The following is a 15620-nucleotide window of genomic DNA, read 5'->3' on the forward strand; positions in this document are numbered from 1 at the left end:
TTCTAATACATGTAATACTATGTTATTTTGTAATTACATTTTGTTTATTTTGCATCTATTTCTAAGTACTTCTTGTTTATCTGTGCTTATTGGTTTACTCTTTTTAATTATAGGTGATTGAACAAAGATGGTGGGCGGTGGGATGAGGAAGCTAATGTCCTTGTACCAAAGGATAAGGACCGCTGCACTAAGGGAGAGTAGGAGGAGGAGAAGCCGTAGGAGGGAGTCCTCACCTGCCGCCCCGTTGCGTGAGGAGGAGGAGGAGGAGGAGCAGGTGCTCCAAGAGGACGCCGAGGAGGCGCAGGAGGACAATGAGAAGGCGTAGGAGGACGCGTAGGAGGACGACGAGGATGAGGCGACAGTGGGGGGTTCTGCTTCCTCTAGTTCATCGAGCGTCTACTTGTGAGGTCCCATGAGCCTCTCTCAGCGACCGATACCTCGTGAGAGACGCCCGCTGATTCGACCCGAGGGGGAAAAGTAAGTAACTTTAGATGTTGATGAGGACATCGCCAAGATGGAGTCGAGGATGACTCCAATTCGAGAAGGGGAGGATGATGAGGACATCGCCACGCTGGACACACCGACGCCATGGTCTTCCCCAAGTTGCAATTCGTTCCCAACTCAGCTGCCACGTCGCCCTCGGATTCAGCAGACACGTCGTCACTGTTTCGGTCATAACTTTCTCATACGACATCAAAATAGGCCGTTCTTGGATGCGTTGGAAAGGGGACGATGACGCCATCGTTTTGGATCTAGTCCTAGCTCTAGAAGGTCCGTGGATCATTCTGTGTGACCATGGCAAGGTGTTGCGTCACCTATTTAGGCCAACTTGGCCATGTATCGTGTCGGGCCTTAAGCCCAAGTTGTGGGCGCCCAACCCCTAGCCGTCCCCAACCCTAGGTCGAGTCTTAGACTATAAACACAGCCGCGGCCGCTGCTACACAATTGGGTTTTGTTTAGAGTTTAGTTTTCCATCGAGAAACTGAATCGTTCATTGTAACTGTGGTGACAAATCCTTTTACAGTGATCCAGGGCCCCCATTCTTGATCTCCTCCACTGTGTCGATTAGTCCTTTGGAACCGAGTTCTTAAATCCTCTATTGATATTCGCATCATTCATATTTGCAATTTCAGATTGCGTGTTTTACCTTCTTGCTTGTGCTCTTCGATTTGCTTGCAGGAAAAGCCTTCTTGGCGAGGTCAATCAAGTTGTGCTTGGTTGATAACCAACGGAGCAGTGGTGTAACGGTTACAGGGTTCAAATCGCGTCTAATTTGAAGCCGGATCGCCAATGTCGAGATCTCCACAAAATCGAACTTACCGGCTACCTCTCGGAAGATCGGGCCTGTACTCATCAGATGTTATCACTACTTTATATGATATGTTGAAAATCAAAATAGAAATTAATAATTTTTCTTAATCACTTGGGCAGGAACTGGACGATTGTGGCGAGTGGAGGTGGTCACACATGCCAAGTCAATGGCATCCTCGGTCTTTTGTGCAAGGAGCACTTCCTTGGCCTGGTTGAGTACGTCGGAGTGACGGGGCTGGCCTACTCGTTTGACCACTACGCCGCTGCCCCCGATGCTGCAGATCGGGCCCGCAGGGTATTCAACAACAAGGCGGAATGAGTGAAGCAAGAGCTATGGGTAAGTCTTCCTCGCACTACATTGCTCAATACATTCTTGAAATAATGAATGGATACATCGTGTTTGTATGCAGGATTTCTTTAGATGCTAGGACGGACATGAGGCCAAGGCGGATGCGGTGGCTACAAAGTGCTGCAAAAAACTCATCATGGACATGCATTACGAGGCGCGTATCCAGACCGTCGTAACTTACCATGGGACCATCCTTGGAACGAAGGTCACCAAAAGGGACGCAAGATCCATGATGCTGACCCAGGACTAGTACCTGTAGGTAAATACAGAATATTAATACTGATTCCTTTTGAGATTAAGTAGGTTTAATTTCATCTTCCGATATGTCATGTACTTGATGGCCTATAGATGATTCCTTATTGGTGCGCCGCGCATCCCCAGTGCTGGGAACAGACGGTGGACAGGTGGTGCTCACGTGAGTGGGAGGAGACGCACAACTTGTGCCGGGAGCGACGTTTGATGATGCCAGGTGTAGCACACCATCAAGGCAGCCGCAGCCTTAGCGGATACGCAGAAACATGGGTACGCAAATTCATTTATTTATTCTAACACTCAATTCTGTATGATTTCTAATCATCTTGCATTTTTTTTCTTGTAGTCGGCGTCACATGGTGGCTAGCCTTGCTCCATCTTCAAGGCATTTGCTATGGCCCACAAGGGCAAGGCAACGTCCGACGTCGACTACAACCCGGAGGATGGGCCCGAGGCGTACATCAATGCGACTGTCCATAACCGCCTCAGTGAGTACACATCAATGGCAAGTGAGGTCCATGGGTCAGAGTACGATCCGAGCACCGAGGATCTTGATGGAGAAGTCGTCATGAGGGTGGGAGGAGGCAAGAAGCATGAGTAGTACTAGATTGGCGATGGCGCAATTGACTCGGCCGTTACTCCCAGTCTCTCCTAGATTCGAGCAAGCAGCACGAGCAAGAGCCCGACCATACGACCTCGGCAGGACACTTCACACCACCGGGTGGAGGCACCTGAGGTTATTCCTGGTTTATTTGTCGTTCATTGGTTTTTTCATACATTTCCTTTGCATTATTGTAACATTGAGGTGAATATATTGTAGACCCAACTGGAACAATAGAGGAGGATACGGGAGCAGATGCAGGCGAAGATGGAGAGGGTGGAGGCCAAGCGGGAGGCCGAGCAGCGGAGGATGGCGGAGATTCTTCAGTACATGCAAAGTCTTGGCGCCGCTACGGGTGTGGCTCCGCCACCTTCGCTATTCGCTCCACCTCCACCTCCTCACTATTCTACTCCTGTGAGTATAAATATTTTAGTTTGTATGTTCATGCTTACGGTCAAATCTAGTGGAGTATGAATATTTTATTCATGTATGGTATATATTTATCTTGTCTCACACATGCAATCTCTTCTCCTTTGTGCAGAATCAATCGACGGCATCGAACGATCCTCATGCTTCAGCGAATCCTTTACCAAATCAGTGATGATACTTGTGGTTGTTAATGATACTTCTATTTGCAATTGTGGTTGATGATGATGAAGCACTTGAATTGCTTGTGAACTTATTTGTGATATATTGTGAGACATGTGATATTTATGATATATATGTGACGTTTGTGATATATATGTGGTGTTGGTGATATATATGTGATGTTGATGATATATATGTGATGTTGGTGATGTTATATATATCTTCTGTTTATTTGGATGGGATGTAAAAAATAAATAAAAAAGGCTGTTTTCAGTCACTTTGCCGAGTGCAGTGACCATGACACTCGGCAAAGTGACCATCTGAAAACTACCTGGGAACATGCTTTGCCGAGTGCAATAGCCATTGCACTTGACAAACATCACAGATTTGTCGAGTGCCACGGTCCAGGCACTCGACAGACACTCGGCAAAGTGACCATCTTTGCCGATTGTCTAAGTCAATGACGCTCGGCAAATCGGATACCTTTGTCGAGTGCTTGACCTTGACACTCGGCAAAGCCACCGTTACGGTGGCGCTCGCCGTTATGGTGGCGCTCGCCGTCACGGCCACTTTTCTTTGCCGAGTGTCGGATTGGCACCCGATAAAGTGCACTCGACGAAGAGGTCTTTGCCGACAAACTATTTACCAAGCGCCCTTTGCCTAATATAACCCTCGGTAAAAGCTTTGCTGAGTGTATATCGGCCTTTGCCGAGTGTCTCAGGCACTCGACAAAGAAGCCGCCTCCGGTAGTGACTTCAGGAGAGTCGCGGCGTATGCCGAGGGCGTCCTCGATGGCTTCGAGCGCCGCCGCCGCGAGTCCGAGGACGACCATCAGGCCCAGACTCCGGCGGCACACGCGCGCAGGGCGCTGAGGTACTTGACCCTTCAGAACCCGGCCCTAGTCCGGCGCGCCGCGGCTAGGGACGTGCGGAGGGCGCTCACGCGCGTCCAGACGGTGGTTCGGGTGGTGTACAAGAGCGGCCTGCTGGACGCCGCGCAGCCGCCGGAGGCCTTGTCCCGGCAGACGAACTCGCTGATGTACGAGGCGGCCGCGGACGCAAGGTGCGACATGCCCGAATGCCTGAACCTGCTGGCGCACCGTCTCAAGAAAGCCATCGGCGGGAGGAGGTTCCTGCTGGTCCTGGACGACGTGTGGAACGAGGACGAGGCCCGGTGGGTGGACAACCTGAGGCCGCTGCTGTGCTCCTGCGGCTTCGGCGCGCCGGGGAGCGTCGTCGTCGTCACGAGCCGGAGCACGCGAGTGGGCGAGATCATGGGCACGCTCCCGCCGCACGAGCTGGCGGGGGTGAGCGAGGACTCGTGGAAGCTGTTCTCGAAGCACGCGTTTGGCAGTGGAGTGGAGGAGCGCAAGGAGCTGGTGGCCATCGTCCAGAACTGCGAGGGGCTGCCTCTCGCTCTCAGAACGTTTGGTGCCCTGGTCAGCACCAGAAAACATGCTCACGAGTGGCGGGACGTCCGAGACTTCCCGTCGTCGTTCGTCAGTTCATCTAAGTACCTCGCGATTAAAAGGAATGCATAGAGAAATGCAGATCATAATATCAAGTAGATATATGCTCAACCTAGTTTTCAAGAGCTAAAATATCAAGTTTTTAGGGGCCCAGCCTAGCTTTTTTTGGGAATTTTTTTGAATCCTAAGATATCATGTTTTCCGGGAAGGGGGAGTACTTCTGCGTAGGTAAAAGAAGAATCTTCTTGATTTGATATTGTGGTCATGAACAAAGGCCCCGTTCGCTTATCTCATAAGCCGTATTATTTCAACGAACGAAGAGTGTTTGTCTCTCACAATAAATCAGCGAAAAGTACTTTCAGTCATGACTTTTCAGCAAAGCGAACAGGGCCAAAAATTCCATTTCTACGCCTATCACTACCACCCTATTCGCTTGCTGGTTTCAGTCAAGCTTATTCAACCAGCCAACAGTGTTTTCCTCTCACAACAAACAGCACCAGCCAGCCCAAACCAGTCCAGAAACCAACCAGCGAACATTTCTATCTTTAGTCTCATCAATGATGCATACCGTAGATACCAATGTTCTTTATGGTAGATCGTTCATCGGTGAAGCAAATACCCACTGTTGTCGTTCTATACACTCAAAGCACACAGCAATAAAATCTATACCACATTAGCAAACTACCATGACCATGAACGAAACTGTGGAACTGATAGAGAAGAGACCAAAGGTAAAAGAGAATGAGATGGCGCGTTGGATCTTGATCCAACGGTTAAAAAAAATTCTGAGTGGCCGTCGCCTTTGAAACACCAGATTATTCTGTTTATTCTGTAGACAGACTCTTGGGCTGCAGGGATTCATGGGGCAACCGCTGGTTTCCAGGCCGCCGGGCGCACGCCGAAGGCCGCCAAATTTCCGGCAAAATGCACGCGAGGAAGGGGTGCAAAGTGCAAACCTGCGAAACAAACTTTGCCTGTACCTCCAAATTGGAGAGTCGCTACGACAACCACAGACACCACATTAACAATTATATCCACAAAATTCAGACCAACTGCACCTTTAAAACTCGCTCTAAGTACCACTAGCAAAATTGTCAAAAACAGTTTTAACAGTACACTGCACCTTTAAAACTCGCTGTATGTACCACTAGAAAAACTGTCTAAAACAGTTTTAACCAGAGTACGGAATATGCTGCCGCAAATACAACATCTCTGAAAATTACAACGCCACATGTACAGCGGGAACCTAATAATCATGAAAACGCCCAAACAAGTCTTGGTTCTGTCTTTTCCAAGTTAGCGATAAATATTGCAGATTTGCAGCGAATGGCTGGCTACACGACCCTGCCGCCCAACTCTTCAAGGCTGGCTCCCGGACTGCGACTCTGACTGTACCCTCTGCCGAACTTGGTCCACCAAAAATTTCAAGTATTCCTAACAAAAGCAGCAAGTTGAGCATTAGCAACCCTAACATCAGAAACCAGACAGGGTTATTATACATTGATTGTGCAACTCAAACGGTGTGGAAAGCATACATCGGTAAGCTCTTGATCACTGGAAAGCTCTTCGATCATTCCTTGAACGCTGTCATCTTCGCCATAGGCCTGAGCAGCAGTTTCAAGGACAGAGCTGAAGATATTCTCTGGAGATTCATGTTGTTCAATGCTTTGACGAGCTAGGTCGAGATCAATCTGGCCATGGAATACAAAAAACTGTGAGATACCTACAAGACTTGATAGGCCTAACTAAAATTCATACAGGAAGAGTTACAGAAGCATACAATAATCTTGCCCTAGTGTCATATTAGCCTTTCTAGGCTCTTAACATCCAATTATGCAAAAGCATCCATGGAAAGTAATACTGACCAAAGAGGGTTTGCATAACTGAGAAGAACAATGAACATCAATATGGCGGAATAATGTAAACCATTCATACAGTATTTGCTCTCTAAACCAAACACACAGCACAGGCAGCATATACATTACAAATGCAAATACAAGATATTACTACTACACAGAATAGCTTACCTGAGAACTGCTAGCTGGTACATTTCCTTCTCCACAGTCAATGCGCTGAGGCCATGACCTAGATTGTCTACTATTTGCACCAGCAGAACAGTCCCCTGCTCCACCAAGAGCCTGGGATACAACAGGCACCATTTGCTGCAACATTCTTGACAAATCCATGCCGCCTTGCCCCCTGCCTGAACCAAGCATGGCCCCAAGGTCTTGTTCATCCACATTCTGCACGATACTGCTTATCGTATCTACAATTGCAGGGCTCTGTAATCCTTCCATCACGCTCCTCAAATCAGCACTTGAGCCCCCTGCTTGTGTTGCAACATTCGACAATATGTTGCTGAAAACTGGGTTGTTGAGCATACCAGATATCATGCTGCCAATATCAGGTTGTCCACCACCCTGTCTTCTCGGAGGAACTTCAGTAGGCTGTGGCACAAAGGATGGAGGACCAGAGGCGGGGGCATTGCTTCTGCTAGCATTAGTATTTCGGGAAGCAAAACCTTCCAGAAACTGCTGGGCCACTGAAATAGGATCTTGGTTTTGGCTGACTGACGATGAATCCCTACCAGGATCAGTTGTGCTCCCAGATGGCTTTACTGCTCTGCTCCGTTTCTACAAGTGTTGTTAAAAGAAGCAATTAAACAATAGAAACATAGAACAAACTCCAAACATGTAACTTACTGATAGAATCAAACAATAGTAAAATAAAACAAACTCCAAATATGTGACTTGGCAAATAGAATAAACACAAAAATGAAGACCAAACAATGGAATCCTGATAGACTAATAAACACTTAAAAGTCACTAATTAATACCTTTGGAATCAGACCTCCGCCAAGACCTAATGGTTCAGCACTGCCACTTGCAGAAGGCTCAGTGGGCTGTGAACCTACTTCATCTGAGGATTTGTTCTTCAGCGCAGAATTTTCTACTGATGCGTTCGAAGGAACATCATGAGTATTGGTGGCTGTGGCGTCTCCTGATAAGTCGGCTGTATCTGCACAAGTATCTCCCAATTGTGGATGCTGTTGTATACTGTCAAGACTGGGAACATTTAAAGTATTCCTGTCTTGAGGTGGCAAACTGGAACCACAAATACCTAACAACAGGAATGGTGAATATCATTAAGAGGTCTACAAAAAAAACTCGTAACACCCTATTCGAAAGACCCGGTTCAGTCACATGATGTTGCACTTTTTTAAGTGAAGTTTGTCCATGATTCTAACCTGAGGGATCATTCTGCGGTGGTGTAGTGGCTGGTGTTGAAGAACTCAGAACATCAGCTCTGCTGTCTATGGTCGGGTGAAATCCCTGATCTGCTGCAGTTTGTGTAGATAAAGAAACCTGGCTTGGCGCATTCGCGGCCAATGCATTGGCTACCTGTGCCACTATAGGAGGAACACCAGAAACATCACCAACACAAGCTTGTGGAACAGCAGATGTTGAATTTCCTTGAGCTCCATTGCCCACTGCTGTTTGAGAACCTTGAGAGGACTGATTAGGCACTGCAGCTTGGCCCCTCACTTGAACAGGCAGAATAACACTAAAGACATGGTTTGGAGCCTCAGCTGAGGACCGTGCTGGAACAGCAGCAACAACTGTTCTGGTTGGCAATCCACGTGTTGCAGCCGGGTGACTTGGTGTGTTACCTCCTTGAGTTCTTGCCGCATCTTGGCGGTTCCCGTTGATAGCTCCTTCAGAAGTTGTGGTAGTACCAGCAGCTGAACCACTTGTTGCAGATGCACCTAAGTTAGGGAATGAGAAGAAATATTACTTAAGGGAAGCCAGCTAGACACAAAGGTGGAAGAATCAAAGATCTAGTTAGCAAAATAATATAAATTCCCATGTGCAAATGAACTCCAGGATATTCCAGAAGATACTCGAGAACAGAGTATTTAATCTAGCAAGTACATTGATGACACACGTCAAATCTGAAAGATACTGCACCTAACACTAATTTGAACTTCAAATATAAGTATTGTATACACTTTAGTCCAATCATGCCAGCACACAGTCACATAAGGTTTATGAGGTATCCAATTCATGATATTAGAATAGCAAATAGGAGATGTTAACATCTGGCATCTCAAACAAATTATAATAACTTAGTATAATTAAGAAATAAAAGCAGTTTAACAATGCTGTAAAGAAGCAATTGGATTTTATAAACAATTTATGCCTATCTAACGACCCAATACAGAGACAATTTGTTCAGAGGACCTCCAGTTCAAGACCCTAACAAGAGGGAACCAGTAGTTGAAAGGCAATGAAATGTGACCTTACCGCTACTTGGGACATTCATACGTCGAAAAGGATCACCGAAACCAGATGATCGAGAAGGATCAACAATACCAAAAGCACCAGAAATTCCACCCATAACTGGTATATTAGATACACCAAAAGGAGGGGTGTTTTGATAAGATGGCTGCACAGAGAAAATGTGTTGATGAGATTATAACACTCTTGACCATCAAAACTAGCATGAAAAAGGTGTAGCAACTATCACCTGAACCATGATTGGGTTTGGTCCTGTGGAGTTTATATAAACAGCAGGCCCAGAGTTTACAAAAGCCTCAGACTGCAGAATTAAAATATTTCAATATGGTGACATGTACAAAGTTAGTTACATAACATGAAGGAAAAACAAATTATGCATACAGGAGATAGCCCTGTGCGGAGCATCATCATCGTCCGACCAAGCTCAAAAAACATAGCACCCAAATGTTGCATCGAAATTCCTAGCTGAACAGATTCAGTTTGGATCTCACGGCGAAGAGATGCATCCGCAGTCCCACCATCTTGCCGAATACGTTGTGCAATGTGCTGAAACAGAAAATTATTAGGTACATAAAAGTCACAGATGTTTTCAATGAAAATTCTTCCTCAATAACAACTTGAAGACATCCAAAGAAAACTTTGCATCTATTGGTTCATAAATCCAGAGTATTGAAAGTGTGTTAAAATTTAAAAACTGAACCATGCAGCTCAACAGCAACTTTGCATCCAAGAAGGGAAAAAGCCACAACATGTAAAAAAGGTTTAGGCCTACTCAGGAAATCATGCAGGCATTATAAACAATAAACAGTGAGCTGACGTTATATATTATAAAAGTTGCTTGCGGATTGATAATTTCACCTTGAAGCCAGAACATAGTTTATGCCCTGACTATACACCAGGGTTGCTGTTTAAGGGTGGTCAAGAATTCATTAGTCCATCAGTTTATCTTATCTAGATTCTCACAGAATTGCACAAAATATGACAACCGATAATACTAAATGTGTTTACAGTGACCACCAGAACAGAAGTGGAAATTTAGCAGAACAAAACCTGGGAGGCAAACATTTTAGATGAACAAGATATCACTCTCAAAGAGTCAGGGGTAACTGGTACAGACCATAACCACAGAAGATAAGTAACATACCGAAAGAGCAGAAGCTGCACTGCTGCCAAGAAGTTGTTGGGCTCTCTCAATAACTGAAGCCAAAACATCAGGACTTGGATATCTCGGGCTGGCATTAGCATCATCCACTGTCAGTTGTTGCTGGCTTTGTGAATCCCTGGATGGTGGAGCACCTTCATTTATAGCATAAAATGAATATAAAAATCTTTGGTTGCAAGCAATGGATGAACCAACTATAAGACAAAAAATGGTACCATTATTCTGTAATACTCGGTCAATGCGATCCATGTACTCCGACAGAGTTGTCAAAGAATCTGGAATGATCTGTTATCATTGGTTAAAGTTAAGATGATGCTGTACAAACTGAAATACAGGAGGAAAAGCAAAAAAGCACAAAATATCTACCATGTTGAGAGGAATGGCTCCTGGCGGCTGAAGTTGTGTTACTTGTATTTGATGATTTAGAACTGAGAATCCTGGTTGCGCTGGGTTCATTGGCTGAGCTCTTCCGGGCACATTATTGGGTCCTTCTGGTGCGGTAGTCAAAGGAACCTGATAAAGCATCCATAAAACAATTAATTCTTAGGTCTAAGGTACCCCCTCTAGATCTTGAGAAGAACTGCCACGTTACCGAAAATGCCGTGTTAGTGACACCACCAGACATTGCAACACCTAAGGAACCCAGAAGATCCCGAACACTCTGCAAATAGTAGAAGAATTATATGGCATGTACCATATGGCCAGTCAATTAATTGGTATTTATTTCAACAACATACAAAACGTTAGAAGTCTGGAACAAAGCACAAACCCCTTAACATGTCACATATGTAGTTTCTTCAAAGATGATTTAACATTTTTTTTTTAAAAAAAAAGGTATAAAGATGTCAAAATAGCCAAGAGCCATGCAATCAGATAACTTCATGGAGAAAGAATCAACAATGAGAGAAGCATACCCTGGAAATATCATCCAACAATCCTCCATTTCCAGTAACGTTTACTGCACAGAAAAGAAAAGTATATAATCTTTTTTCAGGCCCATGTCTTCGAGTAAAAACTAATAACCTAAGCACTGGCTAGGATCAATTAGATTTAGCACCAACCTAGGCACTCACTATTTTAACACTACTTAACATAACTAGCAAATTTTCGCAGCCCTTAGGCTGAAAGAACAAAGTCTACTTAATTTTCTGACGATAGCTATGCGGAATAAGGCAGCAAGTAGGCAACAAATCATGGAAGCATATACAGATACACTTGGTGGTTCAGGATAGATCATGTAGCCAGCTGTCACAAAAACGACAGTGTGACTTACCATTAGCATGTGTATTTCCTTCAGAAGCCCCAAAAGAATTCTGGCCCTCTGCTGCACGCCGAGCGACCAGATGCAATGTATATCCATCCTCTAAATCTTGTGGTTGTTAAGGATACAGGTGACAGAATTTGGATGGAGAGAAACAAACGCACTGGGAAGGTAAATGACACAACAAAGCATTTTAAAATCATACAAGTGGGAAAAATTAAAAAAAATACAAAAATGAAAATTTTGAATAGAAATTAATGTGAAGGTAAGTTCCTTTGCGAAATGGCATATCCAGCCACCTACTGACGGAAACTATTAATCTAGCACAGACCCCAGAATGTATAGGGTCGCATGTGACATTGTAACATTAACTGATAATCCACTTAGAAAGGCATTAAAATCAAATATGGACCAACTTAAAAGAAATTCTTCCCATCATCAAATTGCCATAACCTTAGTCTCTACAGCGCAGAAAAACAAATTATGCCATCACTAACTGAACATGGAACATAATTAAGCAAATAGGAGCAAAAGAAGGTAACAAGGAAATAGGCAATCAAATACTCCCTCCATCCAAGTTTCACAGGCATAAGTAATTTTCACCGAGACCAAAGGGATCCTTAATAACTCCCCTTAATCCGTTTACTCTCAGCAGCAAAAATCTTTCAGTTTCACATCTGCATGCTGCTTGCCACACGTCCTAACCGTGAGAAATGAGAGCAAGCACAGTTGGGAAGGAGACCAAGTATCGGATGCATTTATTACTCTGCGCAAGAAACGACAAGACGAGCGTGTCGGCCCCTAGAGAAAACTGCGTCCAACAGCTCAGGCGTCCGAAAATTTTGGAAACTTTTTCAGACCTCATGCGCCTCTCAAACTAGGCCCGAGGGAGTATTATTACACAGTATGACTCACCAAAAGGATACGTGAAACAAACATGGAGATGGATCGAGTATACAGTTCATAACCATGACACAAGATGCAGAAACAGAAAGGATACGGTATTCTGATAGGAGGTGATCATCCTTCAAGACTCTTCCTCTAAATATCAAGCGCTGCTGATCCAATGGAACCCCAGTCGCTTCAACAACCTTCTCTTTTAAAACGGAAACAGGTGCCTAAAAATGAGGCGGTCAGCACTTAGCTCTTCAGAAGCATTGCATAACGCACATATTACCATTTCCACACCTAATGGCTAATGCTAACTAAAAGGATCACAAATCAACAGAGTCGTGGATAGAGTTTCTAGCACTCCACACAGAGTTCAACAACAAATAAGCAGATAGACACACACAAGAAATGTGAAGGAGGCAGGAGAATGCTCACATTCTTCTCCACGCGAAGTTTGTGGACTTGTGAATCCAGGGTCTTGATGTTGATCTCGATGGTAGACTCTGGATCATCAGCAGGTTTCACAGTCGAGCTGCTGGCCCCGTGAGAAGCGTCGTCAGCCATCCTGCACAGGAGGAAGACAATGAATACGCGGATTAGGCGCCACAGACCTCCCTACAGACAACCCAAATGCTTATGCGTCTATGGACAAGCTCTCGTACCTTTCAGTAGGCTTCTAGTTCCTTCCCCTTCAACCTCAACCTGATCGCAACACGTACGAGTGGATTCGAGAAGATTATCAGGGTGCCCCGCGGCAGAGAACGCAAAACCTAACCCAGCGGAAGGAACCCAATGGAGAGGAGGCGAGATTTGGATTCGACCGCCCAGCCCAGGGACGCAGTGAGGAACCGCCCCTGGAACTCCAAAAAGTCTACGACAACCACCCGCCCGAGCAAGCTAGGGTACTCACCGAGAGGAGGAGGGGTCGATCTGAGTCCGGATTGGGAGATGGGCGGCGGGGCGGCGGACAGGAACGCGACTCGTCTCGACGAAGAGAGGACTTAAGGCGGACGGAGAGACTAGACTGCGACTTGTGAGGGGAAGGATCAGCGAGTATTTGGGCTTTGGGGTCTTGGGGAGCGCGTGTCTCTGCAAACTTCTGGAAACTTCTACAATCGACGGCTGACCCTGACCTGGTTTCCGGCGGCTGGAGTCGACGGCGATACTTGCCGTGTTGCTACGGATAAACAAAATAAAATGATAACAATTTAGATATCCAAATTTCTAAATTTTAGATAATAACCGGTCCATGGTATTAGCCATATATATATATACATATGTGTATATATATATACATATATATATATATAACAATTAACAATTAGCAAAGTCATATTGATGCTCTTCAAAATGTTTTTTTCTTCTTATTGTTAGATAAAGTAAGTTGTAAACCATTCATGCTAATTAACGCCGCACAAAATGTGTTCTCACTATTGGTGTCGCATGCTCGCCTCCTCTTCCTTGTGCCTACATCTAATTTCACCGGTCGTGCCACTTGTCAAATTTCGAGGAATGCTATCCGACACTCGAGTGTTGGAACACTCGATTTTTCTTTTCTTCTTCTCCAACTCCGGCGGACTTAGAAATGGCTTGAGGGAGGCCGGACGGCCAGGCGGTGGGGATGCGGAAGGGCGGCGGTTAAGGCTCCGACGACATACGAGGGGGCCAGGTCCGATCGGGGAGGGGCGTCCATGGCCATAGCGGCGGTGGGAGGGGGGGAGATGGAGGTCACCTTGGCCGGTAGGGTCTCGCCGGAGTTCCACGGCCGCGGATCTTCAATAAGACCCTACCACGCAGCGGTGGACGATGGCGGCGCGTCAGGAGGAGGAAGAAGCTATGAAAAAAAAATCGAATGTTGGGAGAGCCCGAAACGCTCGAGTGCTATATGGACAACCTCTAAAATTCCCACAATCTCATCAACCTCTCATTTGAATTTTCATGAGTCCGCTACCAAATAAATAATTGGCCAAGATAAGAAAAAAATAGTCGTGATCAGCAGAATGGTGACTTAGCAGTGACACGTGGTGTTGCATGCAACTCGTTAGAACAAAAACGGAGCAAAAAGGAGTATATGAATCTAACGGGAGGGTGGGAATACATTCATGTGGCATACTATTTTGAGTCACACTAGCAACATAAGCCATTGTAAAGTGAGAGCTTATGTCTCTCAGTGTGGCTTAAAATAGTATTGTATTCCCCATGTGTAGTCAAAATTGAGTTTCTAAGAAGTCTATGGTTCTTTGTTTCAAGAATCAAATGTCAAAACAAAGAACCATAGAGCTATTAGGGCATCCACAACAATATATATAGCTCGCTCTTTACAAAAGTAGCCACATAGGGTATAGTGAATAGTATAGATAACTTATCTAACAAGATAGCTATAACAAAAAACAAACAAAATTACTATGGGTCTGTATGTTAATATTTTTAATCAACCGCTCTTCTCTCTTCCCCTATCCCATTGCTTCAACCACCCACGGCCGATTCCGCTCGTCTCACGTTGGCGGACTGCTTCGCCACCACTTGTCTCACGCTCGTAGGCGTGACTTCCTCCGCCCATCCTGCTTTGTGTCACTCAAGCCCACAGTCATGGCTCTACCTTGACTCACTGCCATATAGTCCTCTATTGCGCCTAGTCCTCTGAAAGGTTTATGTGAGATACACAGGTGATTAGTCCACAGATACATGTGTGTGAACAATACATGCCATGACGATGAAGATGGCTCGAAGATGCTGCAAAGTTCACACATGTGATGATGAAGGAGCTCATTGCACATGAGACATGACATTGAGTCATGTGATCAAGGTGGAGAAGATCAAGACATGACTTGGCTTGATGGACCGGTTGCAAGCGTGAAGGGCAAGTTGGAGGCTTTGGAGCGATGGACCGCGTGACGGTGAAGCTTGAGCAAGACTTGGCGCCGATGGACAAAGGCAACGGTGAAAAGCAAGTAAGGTCAAGATCGATGAACCAACAAGGTCACGTGATGATATGAAGTGGATCATATCAATTGGTGATTGGTTGGTGCATGTGTTGCATCAACGATAGAGGAGATGAAATAGAATGCGCAAGGCAAACGTATATTTGTAGGGCATTTTATTTCACCGGTCAAAGGTTGTGTAGAGAAGTGCATGACTGGATTTAGAATAGATGACCGTACTATTAAGAGGAGCAAACCTAATTACATATCAGTCATCTAGTGTCACTTGAGCGATCTAACTTTGTATACGTGTTAGGATCGAGTGGCGTGGTAAATTGAGTGATTAATCCTTTGAAAGAATGTTTGTGAAAAGCTAACACACGTGCACAAGGTGGTGATTACTTAGTGGTGTTAGCACATTTGCAAAGGTGAAAGAAGTTGATAAAGAAGAGGAGGCGAAACTGGGCTCGGGCTGCTGCCCTGGGGGCATCGTTCCTATCTGTCCGGTGCACCGGCGG

At 45.4% G+C, this 15620-nt stretch overlaps 2 protein-coding genes across 3 annotated transcripts; one reads left to right on the forward strand and one right to left on the reverse strand.

Moving 5' to 3' along the window:
• Nucleotides 1-2306: 2306 nt before the first annotated feature.
• LOC136500103 (probable disease resistance protein At1g52660) lies at nt 2307-4641 on the forward strand. The gene is made up of 2 exons (XM_066495512.1): nt 2307-2486; nt 3823-4641. The coding sequence occupies exons 1-2, from the start codon at nt 2307-2309 to the stop codon at nt 4639-4641; spliced, it is 999 nt and encodes a 332-aa protein (XP_066351609.1).
• A 987-nt stretch (nt 4642-5628) lies between these two features.
• Nucleotides 5629-13300, reverse strand: LOC136501596 (uncharacterized). 2 transcript variants are annotated; one of them, XM_066497109.1, is made up of 18 exons: nt 13092-13300; nt 12844-12883; nt 12617-12746; nt 12291-12408; nt 11303-11398; nt 10944-10987; nt 10622-10690; nt 10396-10542; nt 10245-10314; nt 10012-10163; nt 9249-9413; nt 9097-9168; nt 8874-9015; nt 7817-8335; nt 7406-7689; nt 6597-7202; nt 6105-6260; nt 5629-6003 (listed from the first exon to the last, which is right to left on the reverse strand). In XM_066497109.1, exons 3-18 carry the CDS (start codon nt 12743-12745, stop codon nt 5929-5931), a joined length of 2844 nt encoding a protein of 947 aa, XP_066353206.1. In that variant the 5' UTR covers nt 12746; nt 12844-12883; nt 13092-13300; the 3' UTR covers nt 5629-5928. The 2 variants fall into 2 exon arrangements, with proteins under 2 accessions (XP_066353206.1, XP_066353207.1); XM_066497110.1 differs by lacking the exon at nt 13092-13300 and having other exon boundaries at nt 12844-13058.
• Between the last annotated feature and the right edge of the window lie 2320 nt (nt 13301-15620).

Source organism: Miscanthus floridulus, chromosome 13 (genome assembly GCF_019320115.1).
Source record: "Miscanthus floridulus cultivar M001 chromosome 13, ASM1932011v1, whole genome shotgun sequence".
NCBI lineage: Eukaryota > Viridiplantae > Streptophyta > Magnoliopsida > Poales > Poaceae > Miscanthus > Miscanthus floridulus.

What these genes read in the sequence shown, in the direction of transcription:
- LOC136501596 (XM_066497109.1), bottom strand. Translation starts at nt 12,745, where the DNA reads ATGGCTGACGACGCTTCTCACGGGGCCAGCAGCTCGACTGTGAAACCT. An exon ending in TGTTGGATGATATTTCCAGG is followed by an intron (nt 10,691 to 10,943) that starts GTATGCTTCTCT and finishes TACTATTTGCAG; the next exon opens with AGTGTTCGGGATCTTCTGGG. An exon ending in GCGGAGGTCTGATTCCAAAG is followed by an intron (nt 7,203 to 7,405) that starts GTATTAATTAGT and finishes CAACACTTGTAG; the next exon opens with AAACGGAGCAGAGCAGTAAA.
- LOC136500103 (XM_066495512.1), top strand. Translation starts at nt 2,307, where the DNA reads ATGGCCCACAAGGGCAAGGCAACGTCCGACGTCGACTACAACCCGGAG. An exon ending in ATGGAGAAGTCGTCATGAGG is followed by an intron (nt 2,487 to 3,822) that starts GTGGGAGGAGGC and finishes CGAGTGTCTCAG; the next exon opens with GCACTCGACAAAGAAGCCGC.